The 15,791-nt window shown below is 48.0% G+C and overlaps 1 protein-coding gene across 13 annotated transcripts in view; it reads right to left on the bottom strand.

Annotated features, from left to right (window-relative positions):
* TLK2 (tousled like kinase 2) overlaps positions 1-13,413 on the bottom strand; it is a 42,438-nt gene extending 29,025 nt beyond the window's left edge. For 4 of the 13 annotated variants that reach the window (XM_061365644.1, XM_061365651.1, XM_061365653.1 and 1 more), the window contains exons 1-4: positions 13,288-13,413; positions 11,177-11,265; positions 9,291-9,356; positions 2,180-2,251 (exon numbers count right to left, since the gene is read on the bottom strand). In XM_061365644.1, the coding sequence (XP_061221628.1) occupies positions 2,180-2,251; positions 9,291-9,356; positions 11,177-11,257 (219 nt within the window). In that variant the 5' untranslated portion in view covers positions 11,258-11,265; positions 13,288-13,413. Of the gene's footprint in view, positions 1-2,179; positions 2,252-9,290; positions 9,357-11,176; positions 11,266-12,927; positions 13,084-13,287 lie in introns of those variants that run through there. The other 9 variants (XM_061365647.1, XM_061365654.1, XM_061365645.1 and 6 more) reach the window with 8 other exon arrangements.
* Positions 13,414-15,791: the final 2,378 nt, after the last annotated feature.

The following is a 15,791-nucleotide window of genomic DNA, read 5'->3' as shown; positions in this document are numbered from 1 at the left end:
CTGCAGAAGGGAGAGAACAGTGAGGTTAATCAGGTTTCTCTCTATTTCAGCTGAGCAAACCAGCCTCTACTGCCCAGTTACTTCGGAACAAGTTCAAACACTTACAAAAAGCCTGTGTAAACCATTTCAGGGTGATCATAGTACTGGTACAAGAGGAGTTTGAGTACAAGGAGGTTTGAGTATAGACATCCAAATTTGCAGTCCAGTGGCTACTCACAGTCTACTGGTGCAATTCAATACAGCCAATGCTTCTTCCCAAGGCCCTTTGCACATGGTTACAAAAACTATCCTGTCACTGGTGCACGACAGCGACCATACACAAAACAAGGCACATCTCCCCAAACCAGGAGAAAGCTGCAATTCACCTGGCCTTTGGTTTATTCCTCATCTGCTCCCATGAAAGCCAAGGGTCAGCTGCATCTGCCATTTCTGTGAGCAACCAGAGACGCAAGGAGCAGCTTACCAGTGGACAGTGATTTATTTATGCACAATATATAGCGCATGTGAGAGTGGAGGAGACCCTGCCATGGTGCTTTCCCCATCACCAGGGTCACTTATGTGGCCAAACCTGCTGAAACCATTAGGAAGCGCTGCACTAGAAGCAGCCCACTGAGGTTTTTGGAAAGACAGATTACCTTGTCATTTCCATCACCAACGTCATTATAAAAACATCTCTTATCCCAAAGGGTCCCTAATCATTTCTGAGCTGTATGCTTTACAATCACTGCAGCTACCACTAAACTATAGCCCGGGGGCAGGAAGAAAACCACAATGTGCAAAACACAGCTCTGGGGGAGGGAAAACTATGGCCAGAAAGTTTGTGGTAAACCTAACTTTCATGCTCTTTGGAAACCAAAGTCTAAAGTACCCTGTTTAAAGATCTCTGCCAAAAGACTTGCACACAGGAAGCACAGAGATCAATCTACCTCCTTTAGCAGGACAAAAAGGATAAAGCTGACACAGCCAGAATCTCAACCTGGCTGCTGGACATCTACATCTCCATGTTAGCAGCTGGGCAGTCAGTGACATGTCACTGCTTTGGTAAGAGGATGAAGGGGCTGTTCAAAGGTGGCTATCATGTCTGCAAGAATGAGGGGACTAAAAACTCCATAGCTATCTAGAAACCTGCTGTACCAGCTCCTGTATGTGTAAAAGGAGGTGACATAGCCTCCTCACTGCATAGTGAAGAGCAACTCCTGAACAGCGTTGGCGTGACTCTTAACACCACAGGCTCCATTACAGCCTCCATGGAGCTGTGAGCATATTAATGAGATTCATTTTAAGTTGTGTTTTCCATTCAAGTACTTACATAACAAAAAATTACACACAAAATTATCTCTTACAGCCTGAAAAAACAAGGAATGGGAAATTTGATTATGTCAGCTCGGTCAGTTCAAATCACTCCACAGACGTGCATAAAAAACCCCAAGTAAAAGAAGAACAAATACTCAGTTTTCCACTATTAACTATACTTACTTGCAAGGATTTTAACATATTGCGTTCTTAAAAGACTTAGCTTCACCAGACACCTCATACCAGTACTGCCATGTAATAAAGGGAAATATGACCCCAAACTTACCTGATAACAATGCAGAAAGTTCGTTAAATGTATTTGAAGTTGAGATTTTGCTTTATTAATGTGGAATTACGAAGTAAAAGCGTAACTCTACAACTGAGTTTGCTGCTTTAGCAAGCGTTTCAAAGCAGTTAATCCTCAAGCAGTGAGCTTAAACAGAGACAAAGCATAAATTTTCACCTCCCCACACTTACAGAGAGCGATTCATAAAAATGCTCTCCTCTTAGTCCAGACTTCAGCAACTTCACATATTTGATAGGTAAGGCAAATTTTTCCATTAATGCTCTCTGGGTTTTGATTTGGCCCAAAGCATATCCAAAGCCAGCAAGCAAATCACAACACAGCTGAAAACAATTTCCTAAGCTGAGCTTTACAAATGCTGTGTTATCGGGGTTGGGTAAAATCTGTGGTGAGCTTCAAGAACCATTTCATAGTGTGGCCCAAAGATTGGAGGGGTAAGATCCAGACTAAATACTTCCACTAGTCCCTTCTACACCCCAAAGGAGGAATACTGTCACTCACTATCACACAATTCCTTCTAGGTTTTGAGTTCAATCATCTCCACCTTAAGCCCGATTACCATGAGGGTTTGTGCCTGCTTACCTCCAATTCTTTATCACTCAGAGAACCCACGCTGCACAAGCTCTGGTTGGAAGATTCACTATTTAATGGACCCTAGTGAAAAACAAGCAAAGACTGTTAGAAACAACTTCGACACAAGGCAGATTATGTCCTATCAAACACTGCATCTCTGTGCTAACTACACTGCTCTAAATCATATGGATACAGGAGTAACACTGGTAAGTACCTAGACACAGGATGGGGCAGCACTAAAAACTTCAGCAGCTGTCTGGAGCAAGACAGAGGCTGGACTGCAAGTTGGACAGACTCTTCTCTGTATACAGATCCAGCCTTTGCAATGATATTTCTGTATCAATTTCTATCCCAACTGCTCAATTTAATGACGTCCACAAAAGAGCTAAGGCAGTATTCATGGCAGTCTAAGACAACTGGTTGGAGAAACAAAGCTTGTGATTTGCTGAGGAGTGGTAGTTCCAAGCCCAGCTCTTCAGGCAAGCATCTGCTTGAACCTGGGCTAAGAATTCAGAGGCATCTTCCATCTGGCAAAGCAGCTATTACTGTTATCAGATGCTGGCAGTGCCACTGATTTTTCTTTCAATGCGTAATTTTGATGCTTTCTTTAATACTAGGAAAGTGAACAAGTGAACCCATAGACAATCCTTCCCACTAGGCTATGTTATGGACCTGTGGCTGACCTGCCAACACCTACACAGCTGCTCCTACGAGGCTAAAGTGCAAATTCAAGAGGTTGGAAGAGATTTACCAATGTAGCATCCAGGTACCTACAAGCATCTGCCTGCATCTTCACAGGCTCTACTAGATACACATCCGCATTTCTACATATCCAAGCAGTCTGAAGATTATTTAAGATCTGCATCAAAACCGGTCTTAAAAGGAAAGAAAAGTGAATCATGCAAAGTCACCATGTCTTAGCCTAGTGCTCTGACACAAAAGTGGCCTCCTACAGATCTAACTTAAGAAATCCAGAGGAATTTGACAAAGATAGAAAAACAAGATACACAATTACTCCTGGAATAGTGACACAATAAAGCTACCTCTTCATTAAGGATTTGTGAGCATCTTTCCCCAAAAAATCAGTCTATTTTTTGCATTCTTACTTTTGTGGTTACCACTTCCCACCAGTCAACCTTTCCTGAAGGCAAAGCCACTTTATCATCATATACTGAAGTAGAAAACTTACGGCAGGGGTGGGGAGAGGCCTTAACACCACAGAGAAATCCCAGGGATTACTTGTGAGGGGAGCAGTTCTTCAATCCCACAAGCACCACCACCAAATTACACTTGTGACACAAGCTAGCTGTTACTAATCTGAATTTCCAAGCAGGCATCCACAGGAAGGAACAGTCCTGTTTACCTCCTGCAGGACACTGTGACTGTTAACTACCACATTTGTTTCTCCTAAAAGGACATGCTTAGCTGCTTCAACAGAAAAAAACCCAAACCAAACTCAAACAAAACCCAAACAAACCAACAACCAACCACCACCTGAATAACTCAAGAAGCTCCACATTTAGGATTCCATTTTAAAAGCAACAAACTCTCAGAAACACTGCAGATTTATACTCTTTAAGCCATCTCTTACCCCTTCAACTCAGCGCACAAAGAGCTCAAGACCAGAAAGATATTTTACTTCATCTCTTCAACAAAGAAGCAAGCTCCCCACTACCCAACATGACTGGTACAACTCCAGGCTTGTTCAAGGAGAAGAGAAGGCTCCTTAAGGGGAGACCTTAGAGCAGCTCCCAGTGCCTAAAGGGGCTGCAGCAAAGCTGGAGAGGGGCTTGGGACAAGGGCCTGTAGGGACAGGACAAGGGGAATGGCTTGAACCTGCCAGAGGGGAGACTGAGCTGAGCTCTTAGGCAGAAGCTCTTCCCTGTGAGGGTGCTGAGGCGCTGGCACAGGGTGCCCAGAGAAGCTGTGGCTGCCCCATCCCTGGCAGTGTTCAAGGCCAGGTTGGACACAGGGGCTTGGAGCAAGCTGCTCCAGTGGAAGGGGTCCCTGCCCGTGGCAGGGGTTGGAACTGGATGAGCTTGAAGGTTCCTTCAACCCAAACCAGTATGGGATTCTATGAACTCTGGGTTATTCAGGGATTTATTCCTCGGCCAACATGACTTATCAGCAGTGTCAACACTAAGCTTAGCGACAACCACACGAAGGCCTCATTGATAAAAAGAGAGTAACAAATATCTTATGGCAAACAGCAACAGAAAGTTAATCTTTTCACCCATGTAAAAAGCTGGTTTATAAACTGCACAAATGCTGTCCTCTAAATTCCTTCAGTTCCTCTCATGAACTCAGACCTGAGCAGTATGTCCTAGACATCAACCTTCTGTGCAGGCGTGAAAGTTTTATTAGGTGCAGGAGCATTTGCTGGTCTCAGATGGACAGGCTGAGGTTCTGACATGTTGAAGATTAAAGTGAAAGTTGTTCCCACATTTGCTTAAACCCAACTGCCTCCATGTTACACATGGATAGCAAATGACAGGAACAGCTGCTCCCAAAATGCCACATTGGAGCTTTTCAGGAACACTGTGGTTGGCAGGATACATCAGTGGCTTACGAAGGGCCAATATCTCAGCAATGGAGCTGTATTCTAGGGTCACCTGAAGAGATAAACTGATGAAGTCATTTATAGTTAGGAATCCAAGTTTATCCTCTCTAGTACCAAAAAAAAATCCACTAATTTTGCATCTGAATGTAAAGTTCTGGAATGCAAGCAGCTGGCAAAATGCCCAATACAAAATCCACTCTGTCTTCTTACTTCCAGTACCACAACTACCTGTACTGACTATCCTGCGTGGGAAACCTCCAGCTCCAGCAGTTGGAATCAATCCCATTTTTCACATCAACAAAAGAGCAGTTCAGTTCTGATCACAGATCCTGGAAGATCAAAGAAACCTATTTTCCCTTTACTTCAAACTTCCTCTAGACACTAACATCACAAAATCGACCTCAATGCAGTAGTCGAAAGGGTGAAAAGGAGCTAACTGCTCTGTTATAGAACCAGGAAAGAACAGCTTTTCAGTTGTCTACAAGTATCCAGCAAGGTCACAGTCATGTGTATTGATATTGTGCATAAACGCAGAATTAATTCTTTGTAGACATGTTTTGACTCATTTCCACTGCATGAGCTTTCCTTTCCCTCGATTACTTTTTAGAGGGCCTTGCACTGATGCTTTTCTCACAGTATTAGACTTCTCTTACACCCAAGGAGCTGAAGCATCTTGTTCATGTCAAAGTTGGCAAAAAAAGGTCTTGTTTTGAGGTGATCTGGCTACAGAAATACTGTTCAGCAGAACATGCAGTAAAGATGCAATACCCAGGATCTTTAAGGAGCATGGTCTAGTTCTCAGGTGCACCTCTCTTCTCCTACAGTTATGCAAGGGGAAGGCAAGGCAAGTTTTCCTGATAAGCCAGCTAGGTTCCTAGTTTCTCACGTTATCAACTGCTTATAGCAACAGGTTTAGACAATGGATATGAGAAAACATCCATCTGAGTATCTCCCCCTCAACTAACAGCCAGTGAGCATGTGTATAAAAAAAAACCCCTTCAAATTGATGTTTTATCATTCCTGACTGTTTATATTTAACTCAGCAACTGACATTGGATAAATGTGCAGGCCTTAATTTAGCATCCCATTTAAAGTGGTCATGACACAAAAGGAATTAAAGGAATGAACCTGAATTTGGGGAAAAAATGATATGTAAGCAATGGCAAAGAATACAGAACACCATCAGAATAGTGCCAGGGAGGCAGCAGTTAGGAATAATAAACATGCAATAGTTTACACAGGAAAGGGCTTATGAATTTTGTTCCAGAAGAAGTCATCTGCACTGGCATCTGGCTTTTCTAGCACCGTCTACTTGGGGATAATACTGTACTTCTCTGCTATCACTTCCAGCCCACTCATCCACTGTACCCTGTCAAGAGAATCGGTGATGGGGCTCAGCAAAAAATGCAGAATACGTGGGTCATCTGGAAGCAGCTAATAGTTTCTATAGTGTTTACCCAAATGACAAGCACAAGAACAGCACACACTTCCTCCTCCGCAAGGAATTTCTTTCTGAGATAAGCAGGCATGCTCTTTTCCCTTGTGATTCACCTATCAACTGCTGCTTCTAAGTCCGTGACCTACCTATGCACAACAAACCCTCCATGTCGAGAAGTGGATGCAGCAGCAGCAGGCGCTTTCAAGACTCCTACTCAAAGGCAAGTATTTAGAATCTGTCCACTCACAAGAGCTGGTTAGTCATTTCTCCCTTTGCAAGAGCCCTGGAAAGGCCACAAATGAGGCACAATGACTGAAGTCTCAATAGGAACAACCAAGTCTGATAATAGCTCAAATTGGATCTCCCATAGAAAAGCCAGCCTGACACAGCCTGCTCTTACCCATCTCCTGTTCAAGCCTATCTATCTACTGCCTTGCATGACTTGTGCATTCCCTCAGCCTCTCCAAGCTCCCAAAATGATCCTTCAGGCCTGTCAGCAACTCTTCTGTTGGGCAGTCTCCATTTTGTGCTCTCCAACTCCCTGGATTGAAAGGGAGCTCTAGGAATTCAAGCTGCCTAGCCAGAATCTCCAACATGGACTTACAGCAACATGCATTGCAAAATCCTCTTGCTAACTAAATGGCAGAGACATGCTTCATTACCTCACGCCAAGGTAACCTGAGTTCTTCTGAAGTCTGTAGCAAATCAAGAGATTTCAAAGGGAAAAAGGCAATCCTTAGTTCCACTAAAAGTTAGTGCTCACTCCACACAGGCTTACACCAAAGCGAAATGGTTTCCCACTCACTCTGGTTCAGGGCTACTGTGTAAGACAGGTTTAATTGACATACTCTTATTCAAGCATCATGTGAGTATGAGAATTACAGCCTGCTGCTTAACTGGGCTTTCAGAAAAGCTCAGTGGTATAGCCAATAACAAACCCCCCAAGTCACGCAGGGCTTTTTGCCGTGAGGAGTTAATCTGCTCTCAGATGTTCACAGGTAACCTCCACTGTATCAGATGGGTAAGCAGATTTGCAACAGGATTTACTTGGCTTCCATCACATCTCAAGAGTTCTCTCAACTTGAAAAACAGTATTTTACTTTACCGATGGCAAACTGAACTGGAGGGTCACACAATTCACCCCAAGCCTCAGTTCAGGGGCAGAAACAGAGCTGAGACCTGGCAACTATGTCTGGGCTCTAGCAGCCAGAGAGCACATTTGAAAGAAGTAATGTTGCACACGGAAGCATCCAAGCAATTTTCAAGTATCTGGCATAAAGTCCAGGCACATTCTGGGGTGGCTGATCAATTCAAACCTCAGTTTCAGAACTCTCACTAACTAGCTCTGATGGCAAGGGACACCTACGAAAGACCATGGCCATTGCAGCACCACTTTCCTCCAAGGAAGACATAATGATTCAACATGACTTCTCAACTCGGTAAATTTGCTGCTAAAAGTGTTGCTAAGTAGACCCCACAAGTGGTAGTTACTGAGCTGAGCCAGGCTGCTAGAGTGAGAGAAATGGTAAACCCCAAAATAATACAGATAAACGCAGCTCTTTTTTAGAGGCAGATGCTCTGCAACATAAGTGACGCTCTTCAAGTTATTTTCATTTCCCCCTTTACAATACCTCAAAGGAGGAAAGGGAGGATTAGCTACCACCAAGACCAATGCTTCTTCAGTTCTAGCACGGTCATCTGAATGGAGATCAACATGGTTCCTACAGCATGACAAAGGTTACTCTCTAGAAATACTTCAGCCTTTTCAGTTTAGCTATAATAACACAACTTAATTTAGAGATCTTTTACAGACCACACTTGTAAAAGATAGATGTGCTTTTGTGATGATCCACCCTGGTTAAGCCTGAGACAAGCCACATGCAAACACAGAGTCACCCATCACAAATTACCTGTTCCAATTCTTATCCACAAAAAAGCCTGAGGAAATGACAAAACCCCTTTGGAGTTAACCCACCTGATACTGTAAAGGCAGCACCCAAACGGGGGGAAGGGAGGCAGAAGATAAGAACAGACCAAATTAAACAATATTATCTAGAGAAACAAACTACGTGTTGTGTGTGTTGTGTTCTGTACCTACTGACCCAAGGAAGATGTCTGGTATGGCTAGTCAGAATAACCTCAAGTGAATGCACTTAGATTTCCCCAAGTAAGTAAACAGAAACAGGAGCTAAATAAGCAGAAATACTGGTAGGTGTCAGAGAGTCACATGTCGATTCAAGGACTTGCTTTGCAAATTTGAGGAAGAATGGCACTTTACCATATGGCAAGAATAGACATCTAAAGCATCACTGGCTTTTTGAAGCTATTTAGTGACCTGGATGAACCACATGAGTCTAGCAGTTGCCTAGAAACATTCCTTGCTCATAAATTTGATTCCATGCATTAACTCCAAGCTTCTAGAGAAATATCTTTTCCAGCTCCTAAGGAAGATAATTCATCACAGAATTGCACCAGCACTTTGAGGCACTGGGGATTGCAAACGACCTCAGTCTTTGGGTTGTGCCTTCAGCTACCATAAGAGGTGACACAGCACAGCCGTTTCTAAAGTAGTTTAGGTTTCTGTCCTCTGCTACTGTTACTGGAAAAGCTCTTCCAGAATCCCATCGCTCTCCAGCTTTTTAATAGTTTCCAATCTAAAAATTTATTCTAGATGAGCTCAGTCTCATTCATTTCTCAGAAACACCTGTAATTATGTTTATAAAGTGGGCTTTAAAGCTACAGTTGTATTACGATTGTAAACTAGCACGTTAGTTTTATGCAGGTCCAAAATACAGCCTGTGTTTTTAAGCACTAAAGAAACCTAACCAAACACACTGATCCACCCAGTCAGTGGAAGGCAGGAAGCTCAGTTACAACTGCCTGCTGCCTTCACCCAATAGGAGAGCATCTAAGATGACATTTCTTCCTTTTATGCAATAAACAGCAACAGAATACCTTCTATCCCAGGAGGATGTGCCAGGCCCGGTCCCACTAGATGGCACTGCCTTACTCTACGTAGCTTTCCCTTAAACATTTCATTGGAGAGAGCTAAAAATCTTAGTTGAATCATACAAATTGTATCACAGCTTTCCCAATATATTCCCTTTAAGACAATGACCTACCAATGCCAGTGCGGAGCATGACGGACGGAGACTTGGGGGGGTAGGGAGGGAATTTGAAGCACCAACCTGGGAGGGAATGTAGTATCTGAGATTAATATTGCAACCAAGATTTGCTGCAACATAGTAGAGTCATGCTAATTATGTAATATTAATGGTTGGCTGATCTATTGCAAATTACCAAGTATGCAAGTAAATAAATAGAAATTGTCTGAAGTAAGTGTAATGTGCTTTAACAGTTTACTGACTAGTACAAAGTAAAACACTATACTGCATAACAACAGGTAAAAATAGAACTCAGTAACAGAACAGCTTTGCTCAAAGTGAAGCCTCCAAGAAATGAGGCTTTTTTGCTTGGCTATGCCTTAGAAACAAAAATGAGTTTTTAATATTCATCCATACACAGAAAGGGCATGTACTTTCTGCTCCAAACATATTGAAAACATAATTAAGACTTGCTTTCCTGTATCTTTTAAAGGTTATTCCTTTAAAAGGAATAGTTGCTAAAATTCTTTGTGAGTGCTGAGTATGTTGGCACTGTTTTAAAGCAACAACAGCATCTATGCTTAAGTTTCAACTAACCTAGAAAGTTGTTTGGCTTTATCTATACTGGTACAGCTAAGGGTGTTAAAGTGACATACATGGGGGGGAAGAGACAAGGAACTGATGAAAAAGTACATTAAAAGTGGTAATGTTGTGTAAAACATGTCTTTCAAGATCATAAATACATTACATACCATAAACTTTTACGCTAGTAAAAGCCTTAAGATTAAAGGCTTAAGAGTAGGGGAAAAGATCACCCTCCCCCTTACCCCAGTAACTGAAATTGTTACCTCTTAACAACTTGTAGGGTTAACCTTCCTTCCTACACTACCTTGTACAGCTGAGCATTTTACTTACACTTCATTCCAAGCCTTAACCTTGTTTGAGTCCTGCCTGAAGTGCAGAAAGAGAAGTACGAACTCAAACAAAACCCTTTTTCAAGTTCTGATTTGCTTTCCATCTACAAAGTTCCTTCTCCAAATAATTCTAAGAGGTTTCTGAATATCGTCTCTCAGGGATATAGTGTTTCACCATCGACCTTGATATTGCCCAAAACTCAGGATCTTCCTCAAAAGTCAACTCCTTATCACTGACCTAGTTTATGATGAGTTCTGCCACCATTTCATTGCTCAGAGACTATCAATTAATGCTACCAACAACATCTGGAGAAATAACAGCTAATTATTAATCAATAATATATCAAGCAACCACACTGTGTTGTTGTTAAGTGCCTCAACCAAGAAAGGCAGCTGCTGAACAATTAGGAAGTTGTATGTGAGGACAAAGATGGGATTTTACTAGCAGGTTGTGGGTCACAGAGACAGAAGAGCTCACCGTCAAGTCCTTTGTTGTGTATGTGTTCTATGAGACCAAGTACACAACTTTAGCCCACTGCACCCACAAAGAACTGAACAAATTCCTGGATATATTATGTCTGGTTACATGGTGTATCCAACACAGTGCACTTGAAACTGTACCTAACAAGTGGCCAAATTCAGCTCTAGAGTGCCGCCTTTGAGAAAGGAGGAGACAGATGAGGTTCCCACTTCCACAGACAAAGTTGCCACAGGGTTTTTTTGGGGCGGGTGTACACACTGTCTTAAGATGGAGCAACTCCTAAGAACTGAATTAGAACCCAAAATCTTCTGTATAGTAAAACGTCTGCTCATAGAGATCCCATTTTCGTTCCTCTTCAACATACTTCAAGCAAGTTAGCGGTCAAAACACAACTACTACTATAAAACATTCTGCTAGCAAAGCAAAACTATCAGTGTAGATTAAAGCACCACAGTGCAGCGCAGGATGGACAAGCAGTCATGCCCATAACCAGAGATACTTACACTCACCTTAGCAACCCCGACTCCAGTGAACCTGGCCTCCAGTAGTTCCTGCCTTCGTGGGTCCAGGCTATGCAATTCTTCCATCATTTCTGCTGCTACGGGAGAACAACATTCAGATTATGCAATGCAAGGAAAGGAGAGAGATTTAATATTCTGTGCCACTGAGGAGGCTCAAGACTGCCTGTTCTGCAGCACAACCACGTAGAAAGCATTTCTCTTGCCAGAGAAAAGCAAGGTTACTGTGCAATAATAACATGACTTTTCCACCATGTTACTGTATTTAAACCGTAACCATGCTGGAGAGCCTCCTCTCCTATCTGTTGTACCAGCCATTTCAAGATCTCTACATCCAAGAAACCAATTATGCTGTGTTTCTCCCACTGGATGCTTTATTAAAAGGAAAACATGGGACCAGAGTCTTAGGACTAAAACCTTCAGAGCTCTTCATCCATGCTGCATGACGAGGAGGGCAAAAAATGAAGCAGCGCTCGTTACCCCATCATTTATTTTTGGCCAATCCTGGAAATCCTAGAGCTTCCTGAACTCCACATTTCACCAACAGCTCCAGTTCTTCCAAACACAGAAAGGGATTAGAAGAAAACAAGGCTTGTTTAAAGCTTTTAGAGCAAAGCATCAGACACCTTTAGTGAACCAGCTGCTCCTATATACTACATGTACCTGGGGTACCTCTTGGCAATCCAACACAAGAAATGCCATTATTTGAAGGGTTGTAAAAAAAAACCCTTAATCAGTATAAACAGGTTAAAAATGAAGAAATGTACAAATCCAAGCCTGAACCGTGAATAAAAAATGGGCCAAATTTCAATGTTCATTATAACTGTGAATCACATCTTCCCAACTGCACCAATCAAGTTCATTTCCAGAAATGTCTGTTCCAGTTTCATTTTCTGGACTAAGGTAAGGAAAAAAAAAAATAGGGAGGAAAAAAGGAAAGAGAAGATAAAGATTTTCTGCATAAAGAGCAGAGGCGATGAGGAAAGTTCTTGAAGGGCAGCAAGTGCCCCCTAGAATAGGCAGTGTACAACTGTTCCTTTTATTAACTGTCCATTTTGTCCCTGCCGTTTCCTCCAAACCCTGCAGATGTAAGTTCTAGGAGGGCAAAGTGAATCCATCCCAGGGGGCATTTACAACTGCTCCCCCAAACCAGCAACAAGCCTCCCAAACTAATGGGATACCAAATGTGGTTATTAGAGAAACGTAATTGTAATCTGGGCTTTAAAACCCCATCAAAGCCAGCAGCCTAGTTTTCAAAACAGGAAATCTGTGCACCGAGGAAAATGACAGACGAGCCATGAACGCAAAGATGTTAAAGTGCTCCTAGGTCTTTCCCCCATTACAGAGGGCAACCATCCAGGAGGGAATCACATCCCATCGCTGCGATGCTGGTCTGGGGAAGGGGCTGCCACAAGTTCCAAAGGGCCGAGCTCCCCTTTGGGGGCTGCCCCGAGCCCCCTCTCCCTGCCCTCCCCGGCTCCTCTGTCCCAGGCTCCCTTCCCCACTACGGGGAACAAGAGGCAGGCGTTTGCACACCAGCCGGTGAGTGAGCAGCCTTGCCCCGCTGCCAGCTGCTGCACCGCCTCGGCCTGCCTCCTCCTCCTCCTCCTCCCCGGCACCGCCGGCAGCACCGCCTCAACTCCCAGGCCGGGGATCCACAGGCCGTGCCCAGCCCCTTCACCTCCCCCGCCGCCCCAAGGCTCCCAGGCCGGGCCCCCCCATCGCCCCCACCCCGCTCTTACCCCCCGCCCGCAGGGCCGGGCCGCGCTTGGAGCCTTCGGGGCCTGCTCTGAGCCGTGCCCCGGCGAGGCGGCCACCCGCGGCCCAGGCCTCGCTCCCGCCGCCTCGGGGCACAGGCCTCGGGCCCTTCCGCCGTGACCCCGGCCCGGCCCCGCCGCAGCCACCGCCGGGGAGCGCTTCTCAGCCTCCGCCCCCCGCGGCCCCCGCGGCCCAGGGTCGCTGCCGGCTTCCCCCGACCCACCCACCGCCACCCCCCCCTCCGCCCCGGCCTCGCCGCCCCCAGGGCGGCCTCGGGCTCGGCACCAGGGCGGGAGGCGAAGGGGGGTCCCCGCGCTTCCCCCGTCGCCCCGGGGCTGTCTCACCTGGCGCTGCCGCCTCTACTGCTGCTCCTCTCCCCTCCTGCCCGGGCCGAGCGCTCCCCGGGCACCGCTCGGATCCCGCCGCCGCCGGGGGCAGGAGCAGGAGGAGGAGGAGGAGGAGGAGGGAGGGAGGGAACCTGCTGCGGCGGCAGCAGCGGCGGCACGGGCGGGAGGGGGAGGCCAGGGGCGGCTCCGCGGCCTCTCCTGAGCCAGACGCCGCCGCCGCTGCGGGCACCCGGGCTCCACGCGGGGGAGAAGGGCGGAGGGGATGGGGGGGCTGCGGCAGCAGGAGGGGGGGAAGGTGGGGGCTCGCCCCTCGCCGGCTCCGGGGCGGGGAAGGGAGACGGGGCGGGTATGGAGATGGGGGGTGGAAAAGGGATGGATAGGCCGCGGATCCCCGGCCTCGCGTAAGGAACCTCGCCCGGCCGGGGTGCGCGCAGGCCGGGGGCAGCCGCAAGGCCTCGCGGCAGGACAAAGGCCCGGGGGGAGGGCTCGGCGGGCGGCGGCGGTGCCGGGGTCAGGTGGGGAGGGCGCGGGGCGGTGTGTGGGGGCTGCGGGCAGGTGCCGGGGCCGGGGCCGGTGTTTCCCCCCCTCCCCTCCCCGCGGCGCTGAGGGCCCGGCCCGGCCCGGCTCGATTGGTGAATACACGGACACACACACACACGCACTAGTGAAAGCGCGCGGCGTCTCGCGAGATTTGCACGGCGGGGAGGGCAGGTCAGCGCGGGGAGGGGGCGGGGGCAGGTCAAGGGGCGGGGCCTAAGGAGGGGCGGGGCCTGCACTGGGATGGGGGGACAGGGACGGGAGGGGCCAAGGCGGGTCTGTGGGGGGGTCACATAGGGGTGGGGGGCAGGAGGCCTGGGGGGGTCAGGGCAGGTCTTGGGGGGCTAAAAGGCCGGGGCGGGGTCACATAGGAGTGGGCGGGGACAGGAGGTTTGGGGGGGGTCGGGCAGGTTGGGGGGGGCAAGGAGCCTGAGGGGGGGTCACATGGGCCTGGGGGGAGCAGGAGCGTGCGGGGGTTACAGAGGCTGGAGGGGGGGGGCAGAGAGGGTGTGCCATGGGGTCAGTGGCTCATCTGCCCCCCCCCCCAGGGTGTCCCCATAGAGGGGGGGCACCATGTACTCCTCCCCCAGCTTTTCCCCCTCTCTCCTGTCCCCATCTCCACAGCCACCCCCCTCATCCCACAGGGGAGGGTGCGGGGGCAGCCAGCACCCCCCCACCTCGGAGACCCCCACAGATCCCCCCAGGGTCTCAGCCTCGCTCTATGGGGCTGATGGTGTTTGGGTATCGCTCGTGAAGCACAGCCCTGGTGCCAGCAGCTCCCGTTGTCCACCCTGCCTCGCATTCCAAAGGCCGGGCACCGATAGGAAAAGCCCCCCCCCCCATTTAAGACATGACAAATGGGGGCTCGCACCGGAGCATTCCCATCCCGGTTCATCCCGGTTCATTCCCAGCGCTGGGGGCAGGATGCGGAACGCCGCCGCCGGCCGGGACAACCCGCTGGGCTCTAAGGCTGAATCAGCTTTATGGAAAGCAAACAAACCCGGGAGAAGGGGGATAAACCCGAGCATTGTTGGGAAAGGAAGTGGCCAGGCCTGTCCAAGGGGAGGCAGGCGCGGATTAGCGATGGATGCGGATCCAGCCGAGGGATGTCCGTCCGTCCATCCATCACCTCCGCTCCGCCATGGAGCGAGCTAGGAGCGGGCTGGAAAGGAGAGGAGAGAGGGAAAGCTGGTGGAGCATCGCGGGAACACCGCTCTCCGAGGGCGACACGGAGGGAAGTTGTATTTGAACGCTGTGCTCCCAGCCTGGTGGTGTTAACCTGGTGACACACCCGGCTGTGGAGGTGCCTGCCTGCTCTCACACGCTGGGTTTCCTGTGCTTTAAGCTGTCTTTTTAACGTGTGCTGTGTTTTCGGGGTGTTACTCCTGAGTTTTGTCTTTCACAGCAATATTCTACCAGCTGAACTCATCACAGCCATTTGGGGGAGTGCTGATTGGTACCATTGCCACTAAACATTGTTCAGGGAGGTAGAAACTGCGTTTGTGCCTTTCTGTTTAATGCTGGGTGCAGGGAGGAGATCTGGGAGGTCTAAAAGGGATCAAACCCCTCAGCTCTCCTGGACCCTGCCCCACTGCCCCTAAAGCCTCCAGCTTTAATAGGGGCAGCACAAGGGGAATGGCTTGAACCTGCCCGAGGGGAGACTGAGCTGAGCTCTTAGGCAGAAGCTCTTCCCTGTGAGGGTGCTGAGGCGCTGGCACAGGGTGCCCAGACAAGCTGTGGCTGCCCCATCCCTGGCAGTGCTCAAGGCCAGGTTGGACACAGGGGCTTGGAGCAAGCTGCTCTAGTGCAAGGTGTCCCTGCCCGTGGCAGGGGCTGGAGGAGCTTTAAGGTCCCTTCCAACCCAAAGCAGGGGACTGGTTCCCTGGAACAGCAATAGTCTCCAAGGTAAAAACAGATTTATCAGTGGTTAAGACACGGCACACTTGGATCTTTATTTTCATGGC

Source organism: Neopsephotus bourkii, unplaced genomic scaffold, assembly GCF_033783945.1.
Source record: "Neopsephotus bourkii isolate Nb327-2 ecotype Australia unplaced genomic scaffold, CSIRO-AGI_Nbou_v1 NB_1288, whole genome shotgun sequence".
Lineage (NCBI taxonomy): Eukaryota > Metazoa > Chordata > Aves > Psittaciformes > Psittacidae > Neopsephotus > Neopsephotus bourkii.
Note: the sequence above shows the minus strand (reverse complement) of the source record. Positions and strands in the feature narration are given on the sequence as shown.